The sequence below is a fragment of the Conger conger genome, chromosome 4 (genome assembly GCF_963514075.1).
Source record: "Conger conger chromosome 4, fConCon1.1, whole genome shotgun sequence".
Classification (NCBI taxonomy): Eukaryota; Metazoa; Chordata; class Actinopteri; order Anguilliformes; family Congridae; genus Conger; species Conger conger.
The window spans coordinates 3,563,480-3,589,740 of record NC_083763.1 but is presented as its reverse complement, the minus strand read 5'-3'; the positions used below and the strand labels follow the sequence as shown (position 1 = coordinate 3,589,740).

The 26,261-nt window shown below is 49.3% G+C and overlaps 1 protein-coding gene across 1 annotated transcript in view; it reads left to right on the top strand.

Moving 5' to 3' along the window:
* Positions 1-5,404: 5,404 nt before the first annotated feature.
* Positions 5,405-26,261, top strand: part of LOC133125972 (microtubule-associated protein 4-like) — a 35,332-nt gene continuing 14,475 nt past the window's right edge. Inside the window, exons 1-6 of the mRNA XM_061237733.1 lie at positions 5,405-6,461; positions 17,300-17,916; positions 18,615-18,845; positions 22,123-22,273; positions 23,837-23,899; positions 24,424-24,731. Of these exons, the coding sequence (XP_061093717.1) occupies positions 5,405-6,461; positions 17,300-17,916; positions 18,615-18,845; positions 22,123-22,273; positions 23,837-23,899; positions 24,424-24,731 (2,427 nt within the window). The remainder of the gene's footprint in view (positions 6,462-17,299; positions 17,917-18,614; positions 18,846-22,122; positions 22,274-23,836; positions 23,900-24,423; positions 24,732-26,261) is intronic.

Below are 26,261 nucleotides of genomic sequence, written 5' to 3'. Positions count from 1 at the left end.
ACCTATAGGACGTTAAATGTGTACCGTGCGCAATGCGTACAATCTCATATTCAGGACATGTTTTACATTGCCAAGTATGCACTACATATCGATATTAGAAGGGAATTAATATTTGATGTGTATTTGAATGACACTGAATAATAACCGGCCACAGTATATTTCTGTGAAAAAAAGAAGCCCACTCGTTTACTTTCAGCCTTTATCATTCCATCTTCTCTCATGCCGTCGCAGTGAAGAGGGCGGGTGAAACAAACGCTCCGGTCCACCTGCGGTCGCGGACGAGTCTCAGAATGAGTCGCGGCGTGAGGTCAGCGGTGAGATTCGGAGGGAACGCAGTCGTCTTTTTCCAGCGATGAATTCGCACTTTCCCGACACTGAGGCGGCCATTGTTCTGAATCAATATCGGCCTTTGTCTAAACGGCCGATAAAAAGTGCCACTGTTGCTCAGTCCGCGTTTTTATCTCTTATTGTTTTATCTGCTAACTGTGTAAATGTGTTTTTCGCAATTTGTGTGTGGAAACAAGGCAAGCTGTTTTCGGTGGTTGTGGTGGTGAAACAGGCTGGTTGCGGTGATGCCCGTTTACAAGAGAGAGGTTGTCTGTGTTGTGCAGGATGGCATGGCTTTCGCCGGCGTGCAGAATGGCTGCATTGTGTCAGTCGGACATTGTCAGCCGAAGGCTGTGTTTTTCGAACCGAGGGAGCGGTCCCCAAATTCCTTCAGCGTGGAGCCACATATTCCTCAGATGTCCTGGCGCGTTTCTTCGCGTTGGGGAGAGAACGATGTTGTTGTGGCGGCGCTGCTATGCTTCAGTGCGCTGCTGAAAGGAAGCGTGTATCTGTCTCAGGGGGTCAGTGAACCGGGCTGTAATCAGCGGTTCGGTTATCTGAGTTATTCAGAGTGTCGCTAAGGCAGCGGTGAACCCAGCGCACAGAGAACGACTCCATTCAGACGCCGTCGACGCGCAGACGGATCGAGCCAGACGTCAGCCGCGTTGTTCTTTCCGAAGGTTTCTCCACACGAACACATTCAGCTTGGCTCACGAGGAGATGCAAATGGAGGCTTTCATGTACGACTTATGTAATTGTCCTGCGAGGAGACAGGTCCGCGCGTTTTTTTGTTAAGGTTGAGCTGAGCGGGTTGGTCGCGCGATTGTGTTTTTGAAATCGTTTGCCACTGTTTGGATGTCATCCAGGGGCCTTTGTCAAACCCTCCTGTGCGATTGTCACAAAGTATTTCAGTGTGTTTTCCCTGGCCTCCACAGCGCTGTGCTCCTTGCATAATGCTTATGAAAATTATTCAGATTCCACGCAGTAAATAAACTGGCGGATCGGGGATATTATGCAACATGCATTCATTAAGGTTTGAGGAGTTTGAGCGACAGAGAGTGTGTGTGTGTGTGTGTGTGTGTGTGTGTGTGTGTGTGTGTGTGTGTGTGAGTGTGTGTGTGTGTGTATGAGTGTGTGTGTGTGTGTGTGTGTGTGTGTGTGTGTGTGTGTGTGAGTGTGTGTGTGAGTGTGAGTGTGAGTGTGTGTGTGTGTGTGTGTGTGTGTGTGTGAGTGTGTGTGTGTGTGTGTGTGTGTGTGTGGCACATTCAGCTTCATGAGCGGCTGGTTGAAATGCCTTGTGTCAGCAGCCACAACCCCTGAATTAACACACATGCGCGTGCGCGCACACACACACACACCAGAAAACGGGGAGCGGGGGTTGTTTGTGGGGGGGGGGGAGGCGGTTTACGTAAGCCAGACAGTGATGATGCTAGAGACAGACACTGCAGATAACCCGTCTGGACCACTGTTCTGAGCGGAGCTCACTCTTCGGTGGAACAGGAAGCTCTGTCCGTACGTCTCACTGCGGAGTTGAACGAGAATGCATGCTTGAAGAGCAGGGCTGCCCAACCCTGTTCCTGCAGATCTACCGTCCTGTAGGTTTTCACTCCAACCCTAACAAAGCACACCTCATTCAACAGATAGAGCAGGGCTGCCCAACCCTGTTCCTGGAGATCTACCGTCCTGTAGGTTTTCACTCCAACCCTAACAAAACACACCTCATTCAACAGATAGAGCAGGGCTGCCCAACCCTGTTCCTGGAGATCTACCGTCCTGTAGGTTTTCACTCCAACCCTAACAAAGCACACCTCATTCAACAGATAGAGCAGGGCTGCCCAACCCTGTTCCTGGAGATCTACTGTCCTGTAGGTTTTCACTCAAACCCTAACAAAACACACCTCATTCAACAGCCAGAGCAGGGCTGCCCAACCCTGTTCCTGGAGACCTGCCATCCTGTAGGTTTTCACTCCAACCCTAACAAAACACACCTGATGCTACTAATTAGCAGCACAATGAGATCTCTAGCTGTTGAATGAGGTGTGTTTTGTTAGGGTTGGAGTGAAAACCTACAGGACTGTAGATCTAAGTCGACAAATTAAGTGTGCAGACCTCCTTTTCTTTCTTGGTTTTAGCAGACATGCTTTTACCTGATTACCTTGGTACCCCATCGTTGTATTCTTATATTCTTTGTGTCGTTGCACCAAGAGGAATCCCAAGTTGTTATAGCATATTGCTGTGCACTTGCTCATTGTTTTATCAACATCTCATCAATAAATTACAGGCAATTTACCGCTGGCAGTTAAAGGCAGGTTGTAGGGAGCTCTGTGATTGTGTTATAAATAAATCAGGATGGATGCCTGGGAATGAGGGCCTCCTCCAGTGGCAGTAATGTGGCCTTGCCTTGAACGCAGACCTCCCTCCACAATCCCACGTGCCCCGGTTGTTCTGTCTACACTCTTATTCTACCTCCCTGTCATTTCTGGTTAGCCATGCATGCTATATGCTGTTATGATTGTGCTTGCGTATAATTATTTTACTATTGTGAGTGTTCTAGTTGCCAAAGCTGTGGTATCGCTACTCAGTCAGTTTATTTGATTGTTCTACGAGGGTTCAGGTTTTTATCTATGTGATCACTCTCCCACTTGGAGCCATACTTTCCTTTAGGGTTTTCAATGCACTTGTCCCTGGTTCTGATTTGCACTTTATTGTATGTCGCTTTGGATAAGAGCGTCTGCCAAATGCCTGTAATGTAATGTAATGTAATGTAATGTAATGTGATGTCTTGTCTGCTTAATAGGATTGCATTCTACTTTTATTGACTAAAGTGTAACCATAGTGAATATTTTCCTAAAGATCATACCATTATCTGTCGTTCTGGTTCCAAGTGAACCCATTTCCGTTGCATTACCTTTGTTCTTATGACGATATGCTGTTATTATACTTCCGCAGTAGCCATAGTTCAGAAGCAGAATTGTCGGCAGTGGCTCGATATGGGCAGGTAGCTTGTTGACGTGTTCAAATATTTTCTGTTTCCTGCATTTTCTAGCCCCCACAAGAGTTTCAGAAACAGCCAAAGTAGACAGAGTGCTAAGTGAGCCTCTTTCTGAACAGTACGCCCCCTTGTGGTCAGCTCCCCAATTACAGCTCCCCAATTACAGTGCATTACAATCCCTGAGCTGTCGTCTTTATCCAAAGCGACTTGCTGTTGACTAGACTAGGCAGGGGGCCAATCGCCCTTGGAGCAATGCGGGGTTAAGGGCCTCGCTCAAGGGCCCGACAGCTGCACTGATCGCATTGTAGCCACACTGGGGGTGGAACCACCAACCTTCCAGGACCCAGTCAAGCACCGTAGCCACGAGGGTACGGGCCGCCCCCCAGGTTCCTGGCACAGCACAGCACAGCACAGCACAGCACAGCACAGCGCTGGATGAAGGCTAAAGCTCTGTAGCCTGGTGTCTCTTTGTGATATGGTTTCTCCCCGCAGATATTAAGCCAAAACCATCTGCCAAAGGGAAGTTTCATTTTAATCTTTCATGGCAAACTGAATTAGTTTTCTTCGGAACGGCAAATTGCTGACAGATTTCTGACTCCGGCGGAATACGGCCAGATGCCTTTGGTGAAGCGACTGCTCTCTTCTTCTGTGGTTCCCCCGTGCATTGTGGGATATTGTGGAATCAAAGTGTTGTTTGAGTTTGATCTGTGGTTATTTGTGTTTGCGTGTATGTGCATGTGTTTGCGTTTGTGTGTGTGTGTGCATGGATTGCAGCGTTTCACAGTCAGAGTGTACAGTGGCTGTGTTCATGATGAGATTAGTGCTGACAAACATAAACACGCTTTTCAGGGGACAGGATTTCATCTGTCTGGCACTGTTCCATATCTCCCCCCCCCTTTCTCTCCCTCTCTCTCTGTCTAGTTCTCTCCCTCTCTCTCGGCCTCTCTCTCTCTCTCTGTCTGTTGGTTGTGTGTGTGTGTGCACACATGCATGTGTGTGATCGTGTGTGAGTGTGAGTGTGCGTATGAATGGCAGTATATCCGTGGCACTATAGCGGGTATCCACACAGAGCACCGTTGCCGGTGAAAAGAGGAAACGGAGCACGGCACAACAAAGCCGTCATGACACAATTAACAAAACACCGAAATCCCTCAGCTTTGGCACGGCCCTCTACTCTGCGCAGGGAGAGAGAGAGACAGAGAGAGGGGGAGAGGGGAGGAGAAGGGGGGGGCGTTAAACGAGAGCGGAAGGATGGAAAAGGTAGAGCGCCTGAGAGGAAAAGAGGAGAAGGAGGGGCGGAGATGACGGAGGGAGAAGACAGAGAAGGAGGGAGAAGACAGAGAAGGAGGGAGATGCGTCAGCAGGTTCATTCAGAGAATGTAGCGCTTCCACCGGCTGACTGCGCTAACGCTGTCGCCAAGCCGACCAGCTCCCTGAGGGGAGCTCGAAACGCAGCGTACAGATGTCTGCGTGTTGCGTGTGGAACCCCCCCCCCCCCCCCCCTCCCCAGTCTGTTTCCAGGGACTCCAAAGAAAGGGGGGAAGGGGGTTGCCAAAGCTGGGGGAAGAGAGAAAGAAAGAGAAAGTGGGAGAAAAAGGGATGGAAAATGGGGTAGTAACGGGGGGTAGCGTGGACAAGAGAGGGAGAAAAACAGAGAGGGGGGGGGGGGTTTAGGCCCCCTGCAGGGGGAGGGACGTGTGGCTCTGCAGCAGCCAATGAGCAGCCCGAGTGGAGGCATGTGACCAGTGGCTGTCAGGAGGGGGCGTGAGAGAGCGAGCGAGAGAGCGAGCGAAAAGCATCTCATCGCACTCAGCCTCAGTGCTTCTCCTGGTCGACTCCGAGCAGACAGACACAGACGATCCTCGGCTCGCGCGCACGCAAGCGTACGTTTCCCGGCCTGACGGAAAAAAAACCCCCCAAAAAAAACCCCCCTCCCCCCTCACCTGCGCACACTTACATCCGAACACGGAAGAGAGCGAGAGACGCCGTTAAAAAAAAAAAAACAAAGAGAGAAAAAGAGGAGCGAAAGAGAGAGAGCAGAGCAGCGAACACAGAGACCGAGCGAGCGAGTGAGGGAGGAACAGGATGTCTTCTCTCTCCAACCAGCCTCCGACGGGGCCGTTCTCGGAGTACAGCGAGCTGTGCAAGGTGCCGTCCTCCCTGCAGAGCGCGCAGGGGCCCCAGGGCTGGGAGTGGCAGCACGGCGGGGAGGTGGGGGCCCCCCGGGGCCTGGCGGGGCCTCCGAGGGCCGCCGGGCTGACCGACGAGGACAAGCTCTGCTTCTTCGAGGGCCCGGGAGGGGTGGGGGTCGGCGGGGTGGACTCAGAGCTGAAGGTCCCGGGCCGGGGGGCCGGGGGCGTGTCGCTGGGCAGCGCCGGGGAGAGTCCGGAGAGCCCGCTGTCCTCCTCGCCCTCGCCCGGCAAGCCGCCGGCCTTCCTGGGGTCCGGGAACAACGGGGCCCTGCCCCCCGACATCTCCGCGACCTCTGACCCCCTGCGGAAGCCGAGCGGCGGCGGGGCGGCGGGGGCGTGGAGCCCCACGTCCGGCCCCAAGCCGGCGCCCAACTACTGCGTCATCGGCGTCGTCAACGACAACTACCTGGAGGGCGGCGGGGACGGCGGCGGCGTCGCCCCGGCGACGGGGCCGGCGGGGTCCTCGGAGGACAGCGAGGACGACATGGCGCCCTGCTTCATGGGCCGCGCCGAGCAGCAGCGCAAGGCCATGCGCCGCGCCATGTCCGAGTGCTCCCACCTGTCCGTGCCCGCCAGCCTGGAGCTGCCCGACAAGTACCCCGACAACAAGTTCGGGCCCCTGGACGAGCTCCCGTCCCCCGGGGCCGGCCCCCGGAGGCCCCACTCCGCCATGAAGCGCTCGCTGACCGTGGCCGACGAGCAGCCGCCCACTCCTCCCCCGACGATGTCGCTGTCCGCCGGGGCCGCCAGGTCCGACCTGCGGGCGGGCCCCGGGGCCCTCGGCGCGCTGCAGCAGAGGGACGAGGGCGGCTTCCCGCTCTCGCCGCCGGAGGGCGCCGTGGAGCCGGGGGCGCCGGGCAGGGAGCAGGGCGTCCTGATCCCCGTGCCCGCCGTGGCCTGCCCGGCCTTCAACGGCGCGCACGCCTCCAACCCCTTCAGTGTGGCGGAGGGTAGGTCGCTCCGTCTGTGCCCGCGTCTGTGCCCGCGTCTGTGCCCGCGTCTGTACCCGCGTCTGTGCCCGCGTCTGTACCCGCGTCTGTGCCCGCGTCTGTGCCCGCGTCTGTGCCCGCGTCTGTACCCGCGTCTGTGCCCGCGTCTGTGCCCGCGTCTGTACCCGCGTCTGTGCCCGCGTCTGTGCCCGCGTCTGTACCCGCGTCTGTGCTCGCGTCTGTGCCCGCGTCTGTACCCGAGTCTGTGCCCGCGTCTGCCCGGCGCCCCCACACCTGATGCCTCGCCTGGGAGGGGGGTGTGTGGGTGTGTGTGTGTGTGTGTGTGTGTGTGGAGGTGCCAGGTGTTTTATCGAGATTTGAAGCATTCCTAAGCGGGATGACAGGGCAGGATCAGGGAGCGGGGGATGGATGGCAGGAGGTAGAGAGCAGGAGCAATGCTCCGGGGGGGGGGGGTTGTGTGCGTGCTGTGGTTTGATTGAATCATCCGAACATTGAGCTAGACACCCCAGATAAAAGGTGCGACTTAAAGAACCCTGACTGGGAAGGATTGAGAAGGGGGGGACGGCAGGAGGATGAAGGAGGAAGAGAAGGAAGAAAGGATTAAGAGAGTAGGTAGAGAGCGAGGCTGTGCTGTATGTAACATAACTTAACATAACGGCGAGAACAGGCCATTCAGCCCGGCAATGTTCGCCTTTCCCTACCCCCTAAGTGAGCCTACTGCTTAGTTTACCTAGAAGCTAAACCGTATCAATCCTGGTCGATGTGCTGGCATCTGGCTCTGAAGGGGGGGGGGGGAGTGGGGGGAGGATGAGGAAGGAAGGATGAGAAAGAGGGACAGATTGAGAGAGGAGGTAGAGAGCAGTGATGCCGTGGCGCTGTGGGGTAGCATCTGGCTCGGTAATGGCGGTTCTGGTTGTGAGGGAGCGAGCAGGTCGTTCGTCCTGACTCAGATCATTACCTCAGACGTGCCGACCGACGCGCCTCCACACGGTCTGGAGCGCCGCGCTCCTCCGGCCCCTCCCCCTCGCACGCGTCGCGAAGCGGGCGCTCAATCTCGCCAGGACCGCGCCGGAGGCAGGCTGGGGAAAAAAACCGTCCTCGTCCAACCAAACTCTCCCTCCGCGGCCGAGGTCAATAAAACCGTCTCTGTGACGTCTTTACCTGAAGGCGCTCGATAGCTAACCTGCAGACGTTGCGTGTGTGTGTGTGTGTGTGTGGGTGACTCGTGTGGCGCGGATGGGCGAAAGCGAGACGCGGGCGATTTTTGGCGGAATCTTCGCGTGGTGAGACGTGAGAATGGACCGACGGGGGTAGCACTGTAGCACGTGTTTGCGATTTCGGTTTTCAAGGTCATCCACACAGGGAGAGAGAGAGCGTGGCTGTGTTATTAAACCTGGACGTTCATAGATTCTCTGTCTGGCCTGCCCTGTTTGTCTGATATTTGCATCGGTGCGCAATAGTTCGATGTGGTCGTTATCGACGAGACGTTTCCGCTATGCGTAGATGTTATGGAGGGGGTGTGTCCTCTTGCCTGCTTTTTTTTTAAATGGCTGTTTCCAGACTGTCTGTCTGCCTGCCTGCTGGGTCTGTCAGTCAGTGCGTCTGTCTGTCTGTCTGTCTGTCTGTTGGCCAGTGCGTCTGTCTGGCTGTCTGTCTGTCCGGTCTGACGGTCCGGTGGCTCTGAGCAGGACCGGCGGGGATGGAGGGAGCTTGCACGCGGTATAAAGGGGTGTGTGAGCTGAGCGCTAGGAGGGACAAAGGAACTCAGACACAAACAAGCTGCAGGTCGATCAGCGACGGCAGAGCGGAGCCACGGACTCTCCGAGGCAGAGATCTATAAATACCTCGTTTCTGTGATATCTCCGTCTTCACTGTGTCGCTGGGCAGTCCGGCTGGCAATAACATGAATACGATCGCAAAAAAGCAGTACGGAAGCGTAACCGAGAACGAGATTGTTGTGGTGTCTGTCTGTAACTGTTCGGAGCTATCCGACATTGTATTGGCTCAGCGGACTACGTTCTGAGCCGATGTTCTATTTTTATCTTGCGCTTTATTGGCGAATGTTGTCAGGGGAACAACATTGCACAGCACAAATATGCCTGCTAAGCTTTCTGTTTTTGAGAAAGAATGTGTGACCGTATGACAACATTGTTTAATTCATAGACATCTAATGTAGTGGCTGAAGATATGTGTGTGTGCGTGTGCATGTGTGCGGGTGCATGTGTGTGTTTTTATGTGTGCGCAAGAGTGCACGAGTGCTTGTGTGTATGTGTGCGCCTGTGCGCATGTGTGTTTGTGTGTGCGACTTCATGTGGGTGTGTGTGCATGTGCGTATGTGTGAGCATGCAGGCATGTGTGTGCATGTGTGTGTGTGTGTTTGTGCCCGTGCGCATGCATGTATGTGTGTGAGTGTATGCGTATGTGCCTGTGTGTGTGTGTGTGTGTGTCCGTGCACATGCATGTATGTGTGTGAGTGTATGCGTATGTGCCTGTGTGTGTGTGTGTGTGTGTGTGTGTGTGTGTCCGTGCGCATGCATGTATGTGTGTGAGTGTATGCGTATGCGCCTGTGTGTGTGTGTGTGCCTGTGTGTGTGTGTGTGTGTGTGTGTGTGTGTGACGCATATCTCCCATGGAAACGCAGTGTGCAGAGCAGTGTAAGCGTAGTGAAGTGTGCTCCCCTGTGTTTTCACCACGCTCCCGTCACCCTGCTCTCCCTGCCCAGTCTTACCAGCCCGTCCCACCTGAGAGGCTGCGGTGGACAGGCAGAGATGGGGTCTGGGCCGCCCCGGGGGACCGGTGCCTCCTAGGGTCCAGCAGTCACAGGGAGTCTGGGTGTCCCGGGGGACCGGTGGCTCCTGCAAACCACCGTCTCAGGGTCACTCAGCACTGAATCAGCCGTTTGATTCGCGACAGACGTGATGTCTGAAAAGCACCAAGTCTGAAAGGCCAGCACAGCTCACAGCATTTTCTTAAAAACTCTGAGTGAACGATATCACAGGAGGTAAACAGGAAACGGTGTGAGATGTCTCTGTTTCGCTCTTAACTTTGCGGTGCTTGATTAGAGGACAGTCGCGGCGTGTTTATTCCCAGCGGTCAGTGTGGTGCAGCGGGGACACCTGTTCAGGCAGGTGTGCGCCCGGATGCTAATCGCCTTGAAGTGCATTTCCATCTGCGGATGCGGGCCCTTGCCGTATAAATGCGTTAAAAAGCTGGATTCTTTTTACCCTCGTTCAGTAACGGTAAACTGTCTCTGTTTTCTCCAGCCCAACCCCCCGACCCCCCTCCTTCGGTTAATTTCGAAGCCGTTTCACAGTTATGACTGATTTTCACCTGAGCCCCACGCTGAGGGAGGCAGGCTTAATATGAGAGAGAGAGCAATCAAAGTGTGACAGGTTACGGCAATGAAACAAAATGAGAAAGATCATTTCATAGGCCCTCTGGTCCTGTTTTCTTTTCCGTCGCTGTGTGAGTTTCCGAAATAGCCTCCCTGCCCCGGGGGAAATGGCTGTTGGTGTCCACGGAAAGATATTTCGTCAGCGTAACGGGCTAATTGGCGTTAGAGTGGGCGTGCCATTGATGACGGCGTACGCAGCTTCCGTGTGAGGTGTCAGGGCAGGGCCCTGGCTCCCCTCTCCCAGGGGTTCTGCGTCAGGGACGTTGGAAGCTTCTAGAAGCCGGTGCCACTGCCAAAAACGTCTGTCTTAACATTAGCATTTTAGTCTTACAATAAGACTTAAGATCTTTTTTTTTTCTAAGTACAAAATATTGGCTTGTTTTATGTAACTTTTTGCTTGACAGGTTAAATTTTGTTATTGAGCCAAACTGCCTTACCTCATTGGCAAAACAGTAAAAGAAATAAGATTTTAAGTCTCCATATGAAACTTAAATACTTAAGATTGACTTAATTTTTAGTTTTTGAGGTGCATATTCCATGCTGGTGCTCACTGCAAAAAAAACAAAAAAAATAAGTCTTATAAGAAATGAGGCTTAACTAGCATTGTACCCTTATATTTACATGATTAAAATCTTATTTCTGTTCCTTTTTTCCTAAAAACAGACAAAACGATTGCTAATGAGATGAGACAGTTTTACTAATTTCCAAATTTGCCAATGGGTAACAAGATAATTTCACTTGTCAAGCAAAAAGCAGCTTAAAGCAAGCTATTATTTAATACTTCAGAGAAAAGAAATGTGATAATTTTCATCACAAGACTAAAACACGTTACAGTTTTTTAGCTGACGCTTTTATCCAAAGCGACTTACTGTTGATTAGACTAAGCAGGGGACAGTCTTGCTCAAGGGCCCAACAGCTGTGCAAATCTTATCACGGCTGCACCGGGGCTTGAACCTCCAACCTTCCGGGTCCCAGTCATGTACCGTAGCCACTTGGCTCTTGGCTGTCCCAAAAACACTTGCTAAGACCCTTTTTCCAGCGTTGCCGTTCGTTAGAGGGGAATTACACTCATGCGGGGCGAGCAGAATTGGTTTCCTGTCAGGCGCGGTTGTCTTTTGGCCGCGGGGAGCGTGCGCTGACAGCCGGTTGGCTGAATGTGACAGTGCCACGGGCATCGCCACAGACTGGCCCCCGACCGCAGCACCACCAGCTGCAGCGCTTTGACGCTTATCTGAGCGGACCCGTGTTTGCAGCACCAGTGAGTACGTTTAGGGCGCGTAAAACAATCTATATTCGCGCCGGTTTGAGGGGAGGCGCCATCTAAGCGGGTTTCGATAGTGTCGCTTCCCCGTGTGGACGTCCTGTCCGTTTCATAACGGCCTCGTGAATTAAGGACCCTGCAGAAATGGCCATCTCAGCCAGGGAGACTTGTAATAAGATCTTAGTTTTCTCTCTTAGTTTTCTTTTTGCTATTTTTTTTTTTGCTTTTTTTTTACCAATATAAGACTCAATATGAGATTAAAATACTTTTTTTGTTTTTTTGTTATTCTAGTGAACTGAGATACACAGCCATTATGCCAAGAGCACCAAGACACCGAACACCAGCTTTGGTTTAATCTTTCTAACAAGTTTGTATCAGTCCAGTCAAGCATTAGCTATGATTCAGTTAATTGTGGCTGTTTAGATTGCTTGCAATCTCTCACAACTCATTATCATCTCAGACCTTTGTGCAAGAGACTCTTAGTTCTCACAGATTTTTCTTTGCTATTTATGTAATCTGTTGAGTCATTATATTTTTTTATGATTTTCCTGATTTTCCTTATGAAAGATTGCCAGGGTATCATTTGACCTCTGCTTCAGAGCTCTGTAAAAACACGATGGGCTGCTTTCGTATTGAAAGGAAATTAACACCATACTTCAGACAGCAGACTGTTGTTGACGATGAGGAGAGTTCGGTCCTCTGTGTCCTGTTGAATTGGGACATCTCATTCCTTGAGAAACGGAGATGACAGTCACAAGGTTGTATCGTGAGGCTTCAAGTGATAAATAGATCAGTGCTTTTATGCATTGCTTTTCTAGACACTCAAAGCACTTTACAGTGATGAGGTGGGAAACTCGCCTCAACCACCACCAATGTGCAGCTCCCACCTGGGTGATGCAACAGCGGCCATTTTGTACCAGAACGCTCACCACACACCAGAGCTAGAGAGGACAGTGTTTTTGCCAATTGAATCAGGGGATGACCACAGTGAGTCAGGACTTCGGTTTTAACGTCTCGTCTAAAAGACGGCGTCTCCTACAGCACAGTGTCCCCATCACTGCGCTGGGGCATTGGAGGTAATTTGACCAGAGGGAAGATCGCCCCCTACTGGCCCACCAAACACCACTTCCGGCAGCAACTTAGTTTTTCCAAGAGGTCTCCAGGAGGTCCATCCAAGTACTACCTTGGCTTGGCTTCTGCCATGCAGCAGGAACAGGGTGCATGATGGGATGACCGCTGGCTGAATGGCGCTCTGATGCTCTTAGCTCTACGCCGCACTCCCTGATCTGGGGTATTCTGGTGAATGTAGAACGGCGTGCAGTCGTTTAGGCCATGATCAATTGACTTGAATATCGATAGACTGAAGAGACCTGGACTGGTTTAAAGCCGCTATTCTGCAGGGTGAACATTAGTTTCCTCCCCCCTACTTCAGGGCTGAAATGCAGTGAAAACATCTCTGACTTACAGGGTAATGCATTTCCATTCCCAGCCTGTTTCTGATGTCAGGTTCAGCATGGTAGGAAACCAGCTGCCACCATCATTTTACCGTGTTTGACACTGGCGTCCATTCCAAAAATACACCCTTTTCAGTCTCCAGTTTTCTTAAACTGGTCTCTGTCTGGTCCCTTCTCTTCTTCTACGGTATTGCTCTGGTGCAAACCTGCTTTTTTTTGTTTGTCATCCATTTTCCTGTTCCTTCAGTCTGCTATTCTTCCTCTTCCCTGCTTTCTGCCTCCATCTTCTTTCCCCCATTTCAGGGGGAGCACATTACCAGCTTACATAAGGGGTCTGTACTAACAATGTTGTTTTTTTGTCAGCTCAAAAGCTCTGTCTCTCATTGGTTGAAACAGCCAGCCACTCTCCTGTCCTCTCTCTCTCTCTCTCTCTCTCTCTCTCTCTCCCCCCCCCCCCCCCCCACTAATCTGTCCCCTCTCAGTTATTGGTCTGCCCCCAAATCACTGGAAATGTGTTATGCAAAGCGGGGACTTTGTCTGTCAGCGTAATCAATTGTGAGGTTGCCCTGGTTGCGGGAGAAGCAGGTGGCTTCACCAACCAAACCAACTGAGAAAAAGGCTCTGGTCGGTTCTGCCTTTTTGACGTGAAGGTTTATTTCGAATGGATTCCAGTCCTCCCACTCTTAATTGGGTCCACACTATTCCCTACCTTTTTAATACCAACTGAGCATATCAGATAATCCTTCTGTGGTGCCATTGGGTCCTGTTCCTAGGTAATGATACAATATACCATATAGGCCTATGGTCTTTGTGTGTACGTACAGTGCAGTCTACAAGTGTTTGGGCAGTGGTTCCATTTCTGTTCTTTTGGCTCTGTACTCCAGCACATTGAAATGAAACAATGCATATGAGGTTAAAGTGCACAATATCACCTTTAATTTGAGGGAATTGACATCCATTCTCAATGTTCTTCCATAATTGTTTTCTTCAGTAAACCTACTGTTTGGCCTCTGACAGTTTTTTTCTTATTTCTCAACCTCATAATGCCGTTCCTGACTTGTTTTGGCGCAACTCTGGTTGACAAATGTGCCAATAGCAGACTCCACAGGCAGACGAAAGCATAGAATCAAGGCTACATACTGGAAGATTTCTTATACCTGCACTAAGACAGCGATTGAATACACCTGACTAATCAGAAACTGCTGAGAAGCCAACTGTCCAATTACTTTCGGTCCCCCAAAATTCAGAACCAATATACTGGAATACAGAGCCAAAAGAAAGGAAATTGTAACACTGTCCAAATACTTGGACTGCGCTGTATATCTGGAGAGTATTTTCTGACCAAAAAATACTTTTATCGATTATCATCATTAATGCCGTCTCGAATGTGTTAGTTTCAGAACTGTTACACCTGAAAAATATTCGCTATTTTTCCAGTGCTATCCTTTGCGTGTTGAAATGACGATCGGAGGGAAATGGAAACCCAATAATCTTTAAAATTGTGAAAGCAGGATATTCCTTGGCCAGTGAATTCCAGCACAAATAAACCGAAGCTGCTGTCGGGATTGATTTTATAATCCGCGGGTTTACTGGATTATCTATTGCCACAGTTTCCGCAAATACACGCCATTTCAAAGCGCGTTTTATTCCTCGCGGTTGCGTGATGCGATAGACTTAATGGAAAACAGATCAGCTTTCCCTTTTATGCTTTGGATGTCATATTTTTAGGAGTGATTGGTAGTTTGACCGGAGCTTAATATTTTATTTTTGCTTTTGTGGATGGTAAAAGGAAATTCGAGATATAGCTTCTAGCAACAATTGTTGAATTCTAAAATAAAGTAACAAGGAGGGAGAATTCTAAAGGGTGTGCCAGTTTGTAGACTGTTATAGTTTACAAATCTTATTTTAAAGGAAAGATTTCTGCCAATTCTCTGGCACAAAGATGTGTTCAGCATACATAAACCCACGCACTACAAGCTGAATTATTTTTAGTCGATCTATAAGTGGATTCCATTAGTTTAGCGATTCCTTTATGGTCAATGTCCTGTTGATTACGGGCCATTTCGCTAGTCCATTCAATAATCAATCTAGTTCACAAGGTTATGTTAAAAGGCTGAATGTCTTTATTTATTTATTTTTTAAAAGCGCCATTGACATTGGTTAGGGAAATAAAAACATTGAGCATGTCAACAGTCTTTCTCTTTGTTGTTTTATTCTGTTACTGTTGTCTTGTTTTATACTTGGAACAAATTCACACGACTTTGAATCCGGGACTTTGAAATTGAAGCCTGCTGTATGTATTGCGTAGTTATTTACACGCTTCTCAGCAAATTACTCGAAAGAAGTCTTTCACCTTTGAGGGGTATTTACACAATAAAGGAATTTCACACGGCAGCTGCTTTGAATATTGTCTGTTCGTATTTATCCAATACGAAAGTGTTTATCCAAACCATAGAGCGTATACTGTAACTGAGATCGCCATGGAGACCTGTGACTGGCCTTGAGGCAGCAGGCTGGACAGTTGAAAGGCAGACTTCAAGTAAGGCTCTTTTCATGTAATCCGATTATGCTTTCACAGTAAAAAAACAAAAAAAACAACAAAAAAAAACAATACACAGCATTTCTCATGTGGGAAATTTCTCTACTTTCTGGAGTACAAATTCTCCTCATTATTAGCTATGGCTAATGGGACTGTGGAGAAGAATCTGTTATCTGCAAGGGCAGTCTGTAGCCAAGTGGCTAAAGTACATTACCGGGACCTGGAAGGATGGTGGTTCAAGCCCCAAGATGTTGAACCCTTGAGCAAAGTCCTTAGCCCCACATTGCTTCAGGGCGGATTTGTGCCCTGCTTAGTCGAATCAATGGTACATCATTTTTGGATAAAAGTGTCAGCCAAATAACTATAATGTAATATAAGGTACACACGATGACGTATTGGTTACAGGTTTCTGAGGACAGGAGGCTTGTTGACCTCTGAGTGCGCATCTAAGTATGCAAACGCAGTCTTCAACACATCGTCCTCTCTTCTGTTCCTGACCCTGTAGGTTAATCTGATTGCTTTCAACAGATTCATCTGCACGGTCCAAGTTCCTATTTATGAGGTCACTTCCTGCACGTGGAACTGTGCATCCCTCTTGGGTTTGTTTTCAGCGCCCTTGCTCCTGTCCCAAATGCCTGTAATGTAATGTGATGTTCAATTACACGGTGTTGTCTCCTTTTTTTTGCCGTTAGGTTTCTGTGTGACTCACTGGATTTTGTTTCTTCTGCCTAGTTGTGTGTGAAAGTGTTTGGCAGGCAAGCAGGCTGTGGCACTTGGCCAGTACCCAGGATCTAGTACCTGTTACGTCACCTACTGACTTTCCATGGGCTTGTGAAAAGTGTTTTGAAGCCATGGAAGTCAAGTGCAATTGTACAATTTGGAGCCGGAGACTGCCCAGTAGGGGGGCTGAATGCATCTCCTCCATTAAGCGGCTGACTTGGCAGTGACGTAAACTCTGCCTGATTCATCCACAAAGTAAGACTGTATTGTCATAATAACACAGTGCCTAAAAGAAAATTGCCACCTGTGGACAAATTAGATGTAGAAGAAACACTGATTGCTGTGGGTGGAAAAAATGATTGGCTTAGTATGTTCGCCGTATTGTTACCATGGACATTACATTGAAAGAAAGGGTGGCTGAAACGCCCAAACTGAAGCCAACCGCAGTGGTGCTAGTGGGCATCGTCTCTCTACAAGACCAGGAAATTAGCCTCTTTACATTACATTACATTACAGGCATTTGGCAGACGCTCTTATCCAGAGCGACGTACAGCGAAGTGCAGATTGAACACAGGGACAAGTGTGATGAGGACCCCAGAGGACTGTACGGTTCCGAGTCCTAGCGTGACCGTACAGATACAATCGGAACCCTTGAAGGAGACGTCAACGACGAAAACGTAGCTTCTAAAAACGAAGCCCGGTTTTGGCCGCTTGGTTCGAGCGCGGGGCCTCATCGAGGTTTGGGCGTCACCGCGCCACGGCGTGAGGCAGTCAGGCGGGATAAGCTGATCGTTGTTGCTCTTGTTCCCTGCGATGATGCGGATGAGCTGTTGGCACGGCTCTGTGTGTTTCAGGAAGGCCCTGTCGTTGTTTATCATGTCCAGGGCCGCCCTGCGTCTAATCCGGTCGGACAGGCTCCCTCACTCAGGCCAGGCTGGCTCGAACCGGCTGTGGACACGGTCATACTGGCCACTGTGGCCTTCCCTGCTGGTAGCTGGTTGGGCGGCACGGATTGGTGCTGTGGGTAGCACTGCCGCCTCACAGCAAGGAGGTCCTGGGTTTGAATCCTGGTCGGCCGGGGCCTCTCTGTGTGAAGTTTGCATGGGTTTCCTCCGGGTACTCCGGTTTCCTCGCACCGTCCAAAGACATGCAGGTTAGGCTGATTGGAGAGTCTAGATTGCCCGTGGGTATGAGTGTGTGAGTGAATGGTGTGTGTGCCCTGCGACGGACTGGCGACCTGTCCAGGGTGTATTCCTGCCTTTCGCCCAATGTATGCTGGGATAGGCTCCAGCCCCCCGCGACCCTGTTCAGGATAAGCGGGATGGATGGTAGCTGGTTGACCAGTTCATACCCAGCTAGACCAGCTTCATGACCAGCTACCATGGGTTCCAGTGGTATATTCCGTCCAAGTGTCATTGTGTAAAACTTAACACAACTTAAACCTGTTTCTTTCTGTGCTTCTCTCCGCAGTTAAAGCTGAGAAAACAGACAACGTTCAGAAGGTGGATAAATTTGACATGTTCGACACAAAGGACGTGAAAATGGACAAGTTCGACATGTTTGGGAAGACGGATAAGCCAGACAGTATGGACAAGTACGAGAAAGAGAAGACCGAGAAGGTGGACAAAATGGACTTCCTGGATAAAATTGACAAAGCAGAGAAGAAGATGGAGGAGAAGGCAGACAAGTTTGATCTGCTGGACAAGCAGGAGAAGATGGAGATGAAAGACAAAGCGGAAAAGATGGAGAAAGTGGAGAAGGTAGCCCATCAGGAAAAGGCGACGGAGAAGGTGGCAGAGAAGATCGACAAGACGGAGAAAGTGGAAAAAGTCGAGAAGTTAGAGAAAGTAGACAAAGTAGACAAAGACAAGGAGGCAAAGACAGAAAAGTTAGACCAGGCTGAGAAGACGGAGAAGGTTGAGAAGGATGAGAAGGTTGAGAAGGTTGAGAAGGACGAGAAGAAGGCGGACACGGAAAAAGCCGACAAGGGAGACAAAGCAGAGAAGAAACCGGCCGGAAAGGCCCCGGTGACGAACGGGGTGAGTGCGCCAGGCAAGGATGCCACCAGCCCAGACAAGAAGACCAAGGTAAGCCAGGCAGCAGCCGCAAGAACCACCGTGCTGCTCATCGCTGTGCACATTGCTACTGCTGATGCTATTAACGTGTGTGTGTGTGTGTGTGTGTGTGTGTGAGAGAGAGTGTGTGAAAAGGGAATCAAAGCCGATTGCTTCACGTCACCTGAAATTACTGACTCTATTTGATTGTACTGTATCTGACGTGCAAGCCAAATGATCAGTAACTTAAGGATATTGTAGCACGTAAGATTATAGGACAGCAACATTTGGTTTTATTCCCTTGTGAAGAGCCTTTGCTGGATTGCTTTCCCGATGTTGTGCGTTTGTGCTGTCTGTGTTTGGGTGCGTGCATCTGGCATATTAACCAATCTCTGATTGGCTTAACCCATCTTTGTTTATTCTGTATGATTTTTGCTGCTTTCGCCGCCCTACCCTGCCGCCATCATCACCCGTGCTCTACGTTTTCTGTTATCCTTTTTGTTATCTGTTATCCTTTTGTATTCTTCTATCTTTCTGTTATCCTTTTTTATTCTGTTATCCTTCTGTTATCCTTTTTATTTTCTGTTATCCTTTTTGTATTATGTTATCCATCTGTTATCCTTTTTATTTTCTTTTATCCTTTTTGTATTGTGTTATCCCTCTGTTATCCTTTCTATTTTCTGTTATCCTTTTTGTTTTCTGTTTGTCGGTTTCTGCCGTCCATCCCACAGCCTGCCGCCGCCGCGTCCGCCAAACCGAGCGCCGCCAAACCGCGGCCGAACTCGCTATCCGCGGGCGCGGCCGCCCCCAAGCGCCCGCCCCCCTCTTCCGCCAACTCCGCCGCCCCCGGCAAAAAAAGCCCCATGCCTAAGGCCACTACCCCCACCGCTGGCGCCAAGCGGCCCCCCTCCGCTACCACGCGCCCCCCCACCGCCACCACCCCCCGGGAGGTCAAGCCCAAGGTGAGTCCCCGCTGCCTCTCCGCACTGCGAAAAAAAACCCAAAATGGCCGTCTTGACTAGCGTTTGTAGTCTTGTAATAACATTGCATTACATTAATGGCATTTGGCAGACGCTCTTATCCAGAGCGACGTGCAGTTGATTCGACTAAGCAGGAGACAATCCTCCCCTGGAGCAATGCAGGGTTAAGGGCCTTGCTCAAGGGCCCAATGGCTGTGCGGATCTTATTGTGGCTACACCGGGATCAGAACCATCGACCTTGCGTGTCCCAGTCATGCACCTTAACCACTACGCTACAGGCCACCCTCCCTAATAAGACTTAAGACCTGTTTTTTTTTCTCAAGTAGAAAATACTGTTATATGTGGTTTTAAGTTACTGTTTGCTTCACAAGTTAAATTCTCACCTCATTGTAGTATTGAAATTAGTTATCGCCTCATTGGCGGTTTTTGTCTCATTTAGCAACAAATTAATAGAAACTGATTGTTTTGTGGTGTGCCTGTCTTGCGCTCGCTACAAAAAAATAACAAGTACTTTAGTCTTATATTGATATTGCTTTTTTGCTAAATAAGATGAAAGTATTGCCAAATCTTTTTGATTAATTTCAAGATTTGCCAGTGGAATAAGGAAAAAAAGGGGCTTAAAACAATAAATATAAAGCAAGTAATATTTTCTACTTGAGAGAAAATAAATAAGATCTTAAGTCTAATTACAAGACTAAAATGTTTGTTAAGACGGCTTCTTTTAGCAGTGTTTTTGGGGCAGGTCTTTTGCTCCCCCTGACTGCCTGCTTTCACCTCTGACACCCTCTGTGCACTGTATCTGGGAATGTCTGTAGATCGCATGCCTGTATTACTTTAGTTAGCTCCTCTCCCTCAGTTCTTCTCTGTTTCACGACCTACCACCGGTCTGACTTAACAAGTGTTTTAGTTTTGTAATGAGACCTAAAATGTTATTTAGGAAAAGAAAGTCATAGAAATATAAAGTGTAAATATACTGTAAGAGTAAAACACTTGACTTATTTCTTGGTTTTTCAGAATCCCAAATCTGTGAAAAAGTGATCGAGAACAGATTCATAGACAGCAGTATGCACACACCATAGAACCTAGAAAAATCTTTGCTTATGAGTCAATTACTGCCAAAACACAACCAAAACCAAGCAACATGGCGGATTAGAGGCTGAGAGGTTCGGCCAGGCTAAATGATGAGCATTGGGCCGTCTGACCTTGCTAAAAGAATATCCATCACAGCGTGATTTACCTGTGCCCATCCCGCCATAAGGCTAGACTCATTACCTCAGCCACCTGTAAATTCTCTTTCCGTGCCCGTGATTTTACGGTTTAATATATCAAAGGGCTGTTTGCCCCTGAAGGTTGTGCCGGACTGACTGACTGCAGTTTGGGTGGCAAGGCCTCGCTGAAACAGAGCGGTTCCATTACCGCAGCTCCCCCCCCCCCCAGGGCAGAACGTCCGCCGTCTCTATACCGCGACCAACTGCCGTTCTCACACTTCAGCCGTATCATCACGTAACCACGGGCAACCGCGCGGGGGGAGAGCAACCGCCGCTCTCCTTCTCTTCTCCCCGCGTCTGGAAATAAACCGCCGTTTTTTTTCCCCGGAACCGTGTGAGGCGCACGGAGCCGCGTGAGTCACATTCCTGCGTGCCATTTAGAGTGACATTTAAGCGCCCGTGGAGTATGAAGTCGGCTCAGAGGGAATTGCTCAGTTTTTTTTTCAAATCTGATATGTCAGGTGCCTCCTCTCCTGCCAATTTACTTTACGGATGCGATTTAATTTAACCGTGGCCTGGTCCTAGCACTGGCTATAGTGCGTAGATAGATGGAGCTAATATGTGGTCAACGATTTGGTTCTGTGGCCGAACGTTTTCTTGCTCTTTTCTGAAAGACGTGTACAGCAGTCCATCCTCCTTACGGTAGCTTCTGCGATATGACGTATATGTGAGTGAAACGGATCTTTCCCGGGGGATTTTTGATGTGCGGCGGAATCTGCGTGTCGCTGTGTGAAAGGATATCGATTGGAGGGAAATGGGCATTGACAGACATTTTTTTTTTAAGATATTTTTTTAGGCCTTTTTCAGCTTTCTTGGACAGTATATAGAGACAGGAAGAATGGGGGCGAGAGAGAGGGAAAGACATGCGACAAATTGTCAGACGGTGGGATTGGAACCGTTGACGTCGCGGCTCACAATGAGCATGCGGTCAGTGCTCTGCAGGCTGCGCCACCGAGACACCCGGCATTGACAGACATTTGATGGACATACATGCCCAATGATACACGATGACAAAAAAAATCTTAATTCAAATCATCGATGGAATACATAGATGGAAATAAGCTTTGGTGTGAAAATACACAAGTATTACAATTTTGTGGAATATTTCTTTTTAAGACATGTTCGTATGGTTATGAAGAATTGACTAAATTGAGGAAAAGCTCATCTCGATTTCAGCTTGTCTTTAAGTTTGTATAGGCATGAATGAATCTTCCAGAACAGATTTGTGAGCCTCTTGCTCGCTGGGTTTGTCACCGTCCAGATTGCGTGAACAGGGAAATTAGATTTCTCTGATTCATGATTCACGAAGAACACTTGTGAATGTACATTGTGAACGCGCATTGTGCTATTTATGTTTAGAAATCGTGTGAAAAGCGGAATAATTAAAATAAAGCTAAAGGAAACAACAAAAAACCCTCTCAATAGAAGATGGCCTTGCAGAAGAAAAGGGCTTTTCCTTGTCTCCTTAGCTAAACCGTGAATGGATGAGTTACTATAATAGACCCTACAAAAAGAGCTGCTTCATGTGTAGGTGGTTAAGTGCTCTCAGAACCTGTCTTCTTTGGTGTGGTTATTTTCTCTAATATAAGTTAGGATGAATTGTACACACTGTAGTGTCTACGTGGTTGTGAACTCCCCCGATACAGTTCCTTTCATAGGGGCCTGAGGTCATGGTACACACTTGGAAAAAAAGGGTTCTGAAAGAGGGTTCTTTGGCTTGACTCCATAGGGGAACCCTTTTTAATCCTTTATAGAACCCTCTGTCATAGGTGTGAAGTGTGATAGCTCCCATACAAAGAACCACTTTGCCCATCAAGGAACCCTTTAACAAGACAGAGTTCTTCTATGGAAACACAGGGTTCCTCCTGGAACCTTTTTTTGGTACGGTACGTGTCACAACCTTGTTGGTCCATCTCTCCCTCTTTGCTGGACCTCTCCTCCGTTGTTCACCTCAATCCATCTCTCCTGACATTTCTGTGCTCTCCTTTCAGACCAGCGCCACAGAGAAGCGCCCCCCAGTGGCCAAGGCCAGCACTGCGGCCGCCTCCAAAAATGGCTCGTCGGCCGCGGACGCACCGAAGCCCCGCGTGCCCCTGTCCACCCGAAGCGCCGCCAGCGCCCCCCCCACCCGACGCCCCCCAGGCGAGTCGCCCACCCCACCCCCCCTAACGCGCCGTCACCCGGCCCGGCCGCTGCCTGTGTGTGACAGGGAGACGGAAATACTCCTGGCCTCCGGCGGGGATTATACGGGCACCGCGGTACACTGACACAGTGGAGCCTTATACCATGGAAACAGCTGCTTATACCATAGAAACAGCTGCTTATACCATAGAAACAGCTGCTTATACCATGGAAACAGCTGGTTATACCATGGAAACAGCTGGTTATACCATAGAAACAGCTGGTTATACCATGGAAACAGCTGCTTATACCATAGAAACAGCTGCTTATACCATGGAAACAGCTTCTTATACCATGGAAACAGCTGCATATACCATGGAAACAGCTGCATATACCATGGAAACAGCTGCTTATACCATGGAAACAGCTGCATATACCATGGAAACAACTGCATATACCATGGAAACAGCTGCATATACCATGGAAACAGCTGCATATACCATGGAAACAGCTGCTTATACCATGGAAACAGCTGATTATACCATGGAAACAGCTGATTATACCATGGAAACAGCTGATTATACCATGGAAACAGCTGATTATACCATGGAAACAGCTGCTTATACCATGGAAACAGCTGCATATACCATGGAAATAGCTGCATATACCATGGAAACAGCTGCTTATACCATGGAAACAGCTGATTATACCATGGAAACAGCTGATTATACCATGGAAACAGCTGATTATACCATGGAAACAGCTGATTATACCATGGAAACAGCTGCTTATACCATGGAAACAGCTGCTTATACCATGGAAACAGCTGCTTTTCCATGGAAACGGCTGCTCCCCCGGGATGTTAGTGACGTGGGTTTGCATGATACCGGGCCTGTCATATGCCGAAATCATGATGGTTTCTCAACACCCAGTCCTCGGGACTCACTTGCCGGAAGGTCTTTGTTGTAACCAGGAACTCGCACACCCGATTTAATGACTGAACCAATCATTACCACCACCTGGTTACGACAAATACCGAAGGCTGGACTGGAGAAACAGTGGTTTAGGCCGTCGTGACAGAAACACTGGCCTAAATTATGTGGCATGTGCCTGGCTATGTTGCAGACGTAATCCCTTATATCTTTAAAAAAAGGTAATGAGCCTCATAAGCCCACATGATTTATGTTATTTTTTGAGCGAGGCAAAGCCTGGAAAATTGATTCGGAAGGTGAATTTGCATTTAAAGATTGCCAATACACTCTCAGAAATAAAGGTATAAATGCTTGTTGCTGGGGCGGTGCCCTATAGGTACCTAAAACTGTACCCCTAGCCAGCAATATATAATTCATTTGTAAAAATCTTTGCTTGGAAGATGTACTCATTTGTACCTGAAGAGAACATTACTGTCCTTTCAGAGTACATTTGGGAAATTTGAACAAAAATGTACCTCCACTGTCACTTTATTTCTGAGAGTGTACCTGTGATGGTGATTTATTTAGCCGGGCACCTCGTTTGGTACATACAGGGATATCGGGTGAGGAGTGAGTGTCAGAGTAGTTATGGGTTTTTTTTCTGCTCCCACAGCTACCAAGACTGACGGCAAACCAGCAGAGGTGAAGAAGACCAGCACACTAAAGACGACCCCAGGTACCGTTCTCCCCTCTCCCTATACACCACAGGGACAGAGAAAGGTGCGCACTGGTGTGTGCTGGTTTGTGGTGAACATTCTGGCACAAAATGGCTGCCGTGGAATCACCCATGACTGTGAAGTGCTTTGAGTGTGAGAAAGCTGCACGTTCACGCCTGGTTTTCGTTCTGGTTCCTCAGTGGTGGAATGGCTTGCCTACCGCTGTCAGGACAGCAGAATCCCTCCCCCTATTTTCGACGCAGACTAAAAACACACCTTTTCAAACTCTACCTTAGTCCTCCCTCCTGATTTCCCCCGCCCCCCTTTCTGATATCCCTACCCCTCTTGTCTCTGATATCCCTACCCCCCCCCCCCCCCAAAAAAAAAAAAAACTTATGATGACTATATGCAGCACTTCATGTGTATTTTCCTAGTTATGGATGTGATGCTTTGACTTGTGGAAGAACCTGTGCACTTGTAAATCGCATTGGATTAAATTACTAAAATGTAAATGTAAAACGTAAATCTCCTTCCGCCCCCCCAGGTGACTCCAGTCGCCCCAAGACCACCCCAAACCGGGGCCCGGTCACCCTGTCCAGCACCCTGTTGGGGAGCACGGCCGCCACCCGGGCCCGTGCGGCTGCCGCGGCCGCCGCGGCCGCCAAACCCTCCCCCCCCGCCCCCGTCGAGAAGAAGCCCCCGGTGCCCCGCGCCCCCCGGCCCGCCGCCTCCGCCGCGCCCCGCCCCGCCACCGCTCCCGCCCCCGGCCCCGCCCCCGCCCCCGACATCCGGAGCATCCGCTCCAAGATCGGCTCCACCGACAACATGAAGCACCAGCCCGGCGGAGGCAGGGTAGGAATTCTGGGAACGTCGGGAAGATTTGGTGGGAGGGAGGGAGGGAGGGAGGGAGGGGGGGGGGGTGGATTATGGGACAGCAGCAATGGTGGAAAATGGGTGGTTTGGGGCGAAACAAAGATGGGGAGCGTTTTTTGGGGGGGAATGACAGTGCGGAAAGTGCCGGGGTGTTGTGTGTGCTTACGTGGCGTTGTTGTCCCATTGCAAAGCAGAACGGATTATACCTTGTGCACTAGCCCTGTGCTAAAGACCTTGTTTGTTGTCTGTCGGTTCCCTTTATGCTGAAAGGTTGGCCCTCAGGCTCTGAGCGCAGACACCAGGGTTGAGCTCCCAGCCAATTACTCCCTTACACATCACTCACTGAGCAAGGGCCCGTCCATACCAACAACTACAACCATAACCATAACTGTAAATATTTCATTTTAAAACTCATGTCCACACCACAACAACAACGACAGTGATGATGAACAATATCTTTGGGATCACTTTCAGAGCATTTTTTTTCCCCAGCTGCATGAAGGATAAAACACTTGACAGCCGATAAAAATCCATCCGAATTTACCGGCCGTCGCGTTCGAAATGGCAGGTCTCGTAGCCGAGAGACGATTTACAGAGCATTATCGTTCATCAGTGTGGATGCTCACATCGTTACGGTTATAGCAATAGCTATAGTTATAGTTTTTGGTGTGGACAGATTGCTGAACGTTATCGTTCATCAGTGTGGACGCTTACGTTGTTATCGTTATAGCTATAGTTATAGTTCTTGGTGTGGACAGGGCTTAACGCCAGATGGGAGTTGAGTCAGTTGGCATTAACGGCGATGGTGGGAGGTGTAGTCTGTCGATGATAGGCTGGACTACATCTCCCATCAGCGCCTCTGTGAAAATGTAGTCTTCACACAGAGTTACTCCACCAGTTCACCCTCACATCCACAGCAGTGCTCTCCCTCACATCACCAGTCTGCTTCACGCTCACCACTTTACCCATAATCCCCTTCTGCCCTCAATCAACCGTCTTTTAATTCTCCTCACCTCATGTGCAGTCCTCTGCACCCCCCTCCTCTCTTCTCCTCTCCCCCCTCTCCTCTCCTCTCCTCTCTTCTCTTCTCTTTCTTCTTTTCTCTTTCTTCCTGCTTTGCTCTTTCTCTCTCCCTCCCCCTGGCAGAATTGCTGAGGCTGATATGCCTGTGCTTGTTATCGTGACTAGCCGCTGCCTGCTAATCTTAATAACTTTCACTACTGTCGCTAATACTATCATCACTGTTAACACAAGCACTGAACTATTTAACATTACAGAGGTATTTTGTGCAGTATTGTTAGTTTTTTCTTTTTTAAATGTATTTCAGGGAACAAATGCAAATACCATAAGGATTATGAAAGATAATTTTATTTTGATGTGTCAAAAAAAATCAAATGTTAGAAACAAATTTGTGCCGGAGCTGAAGAATAATAATAAAATACTAATAAATGTTTGACTTACTAGAAGCTTCAGGCTCACTTGCACAAAGGCCTTTATTGTAACGGCATA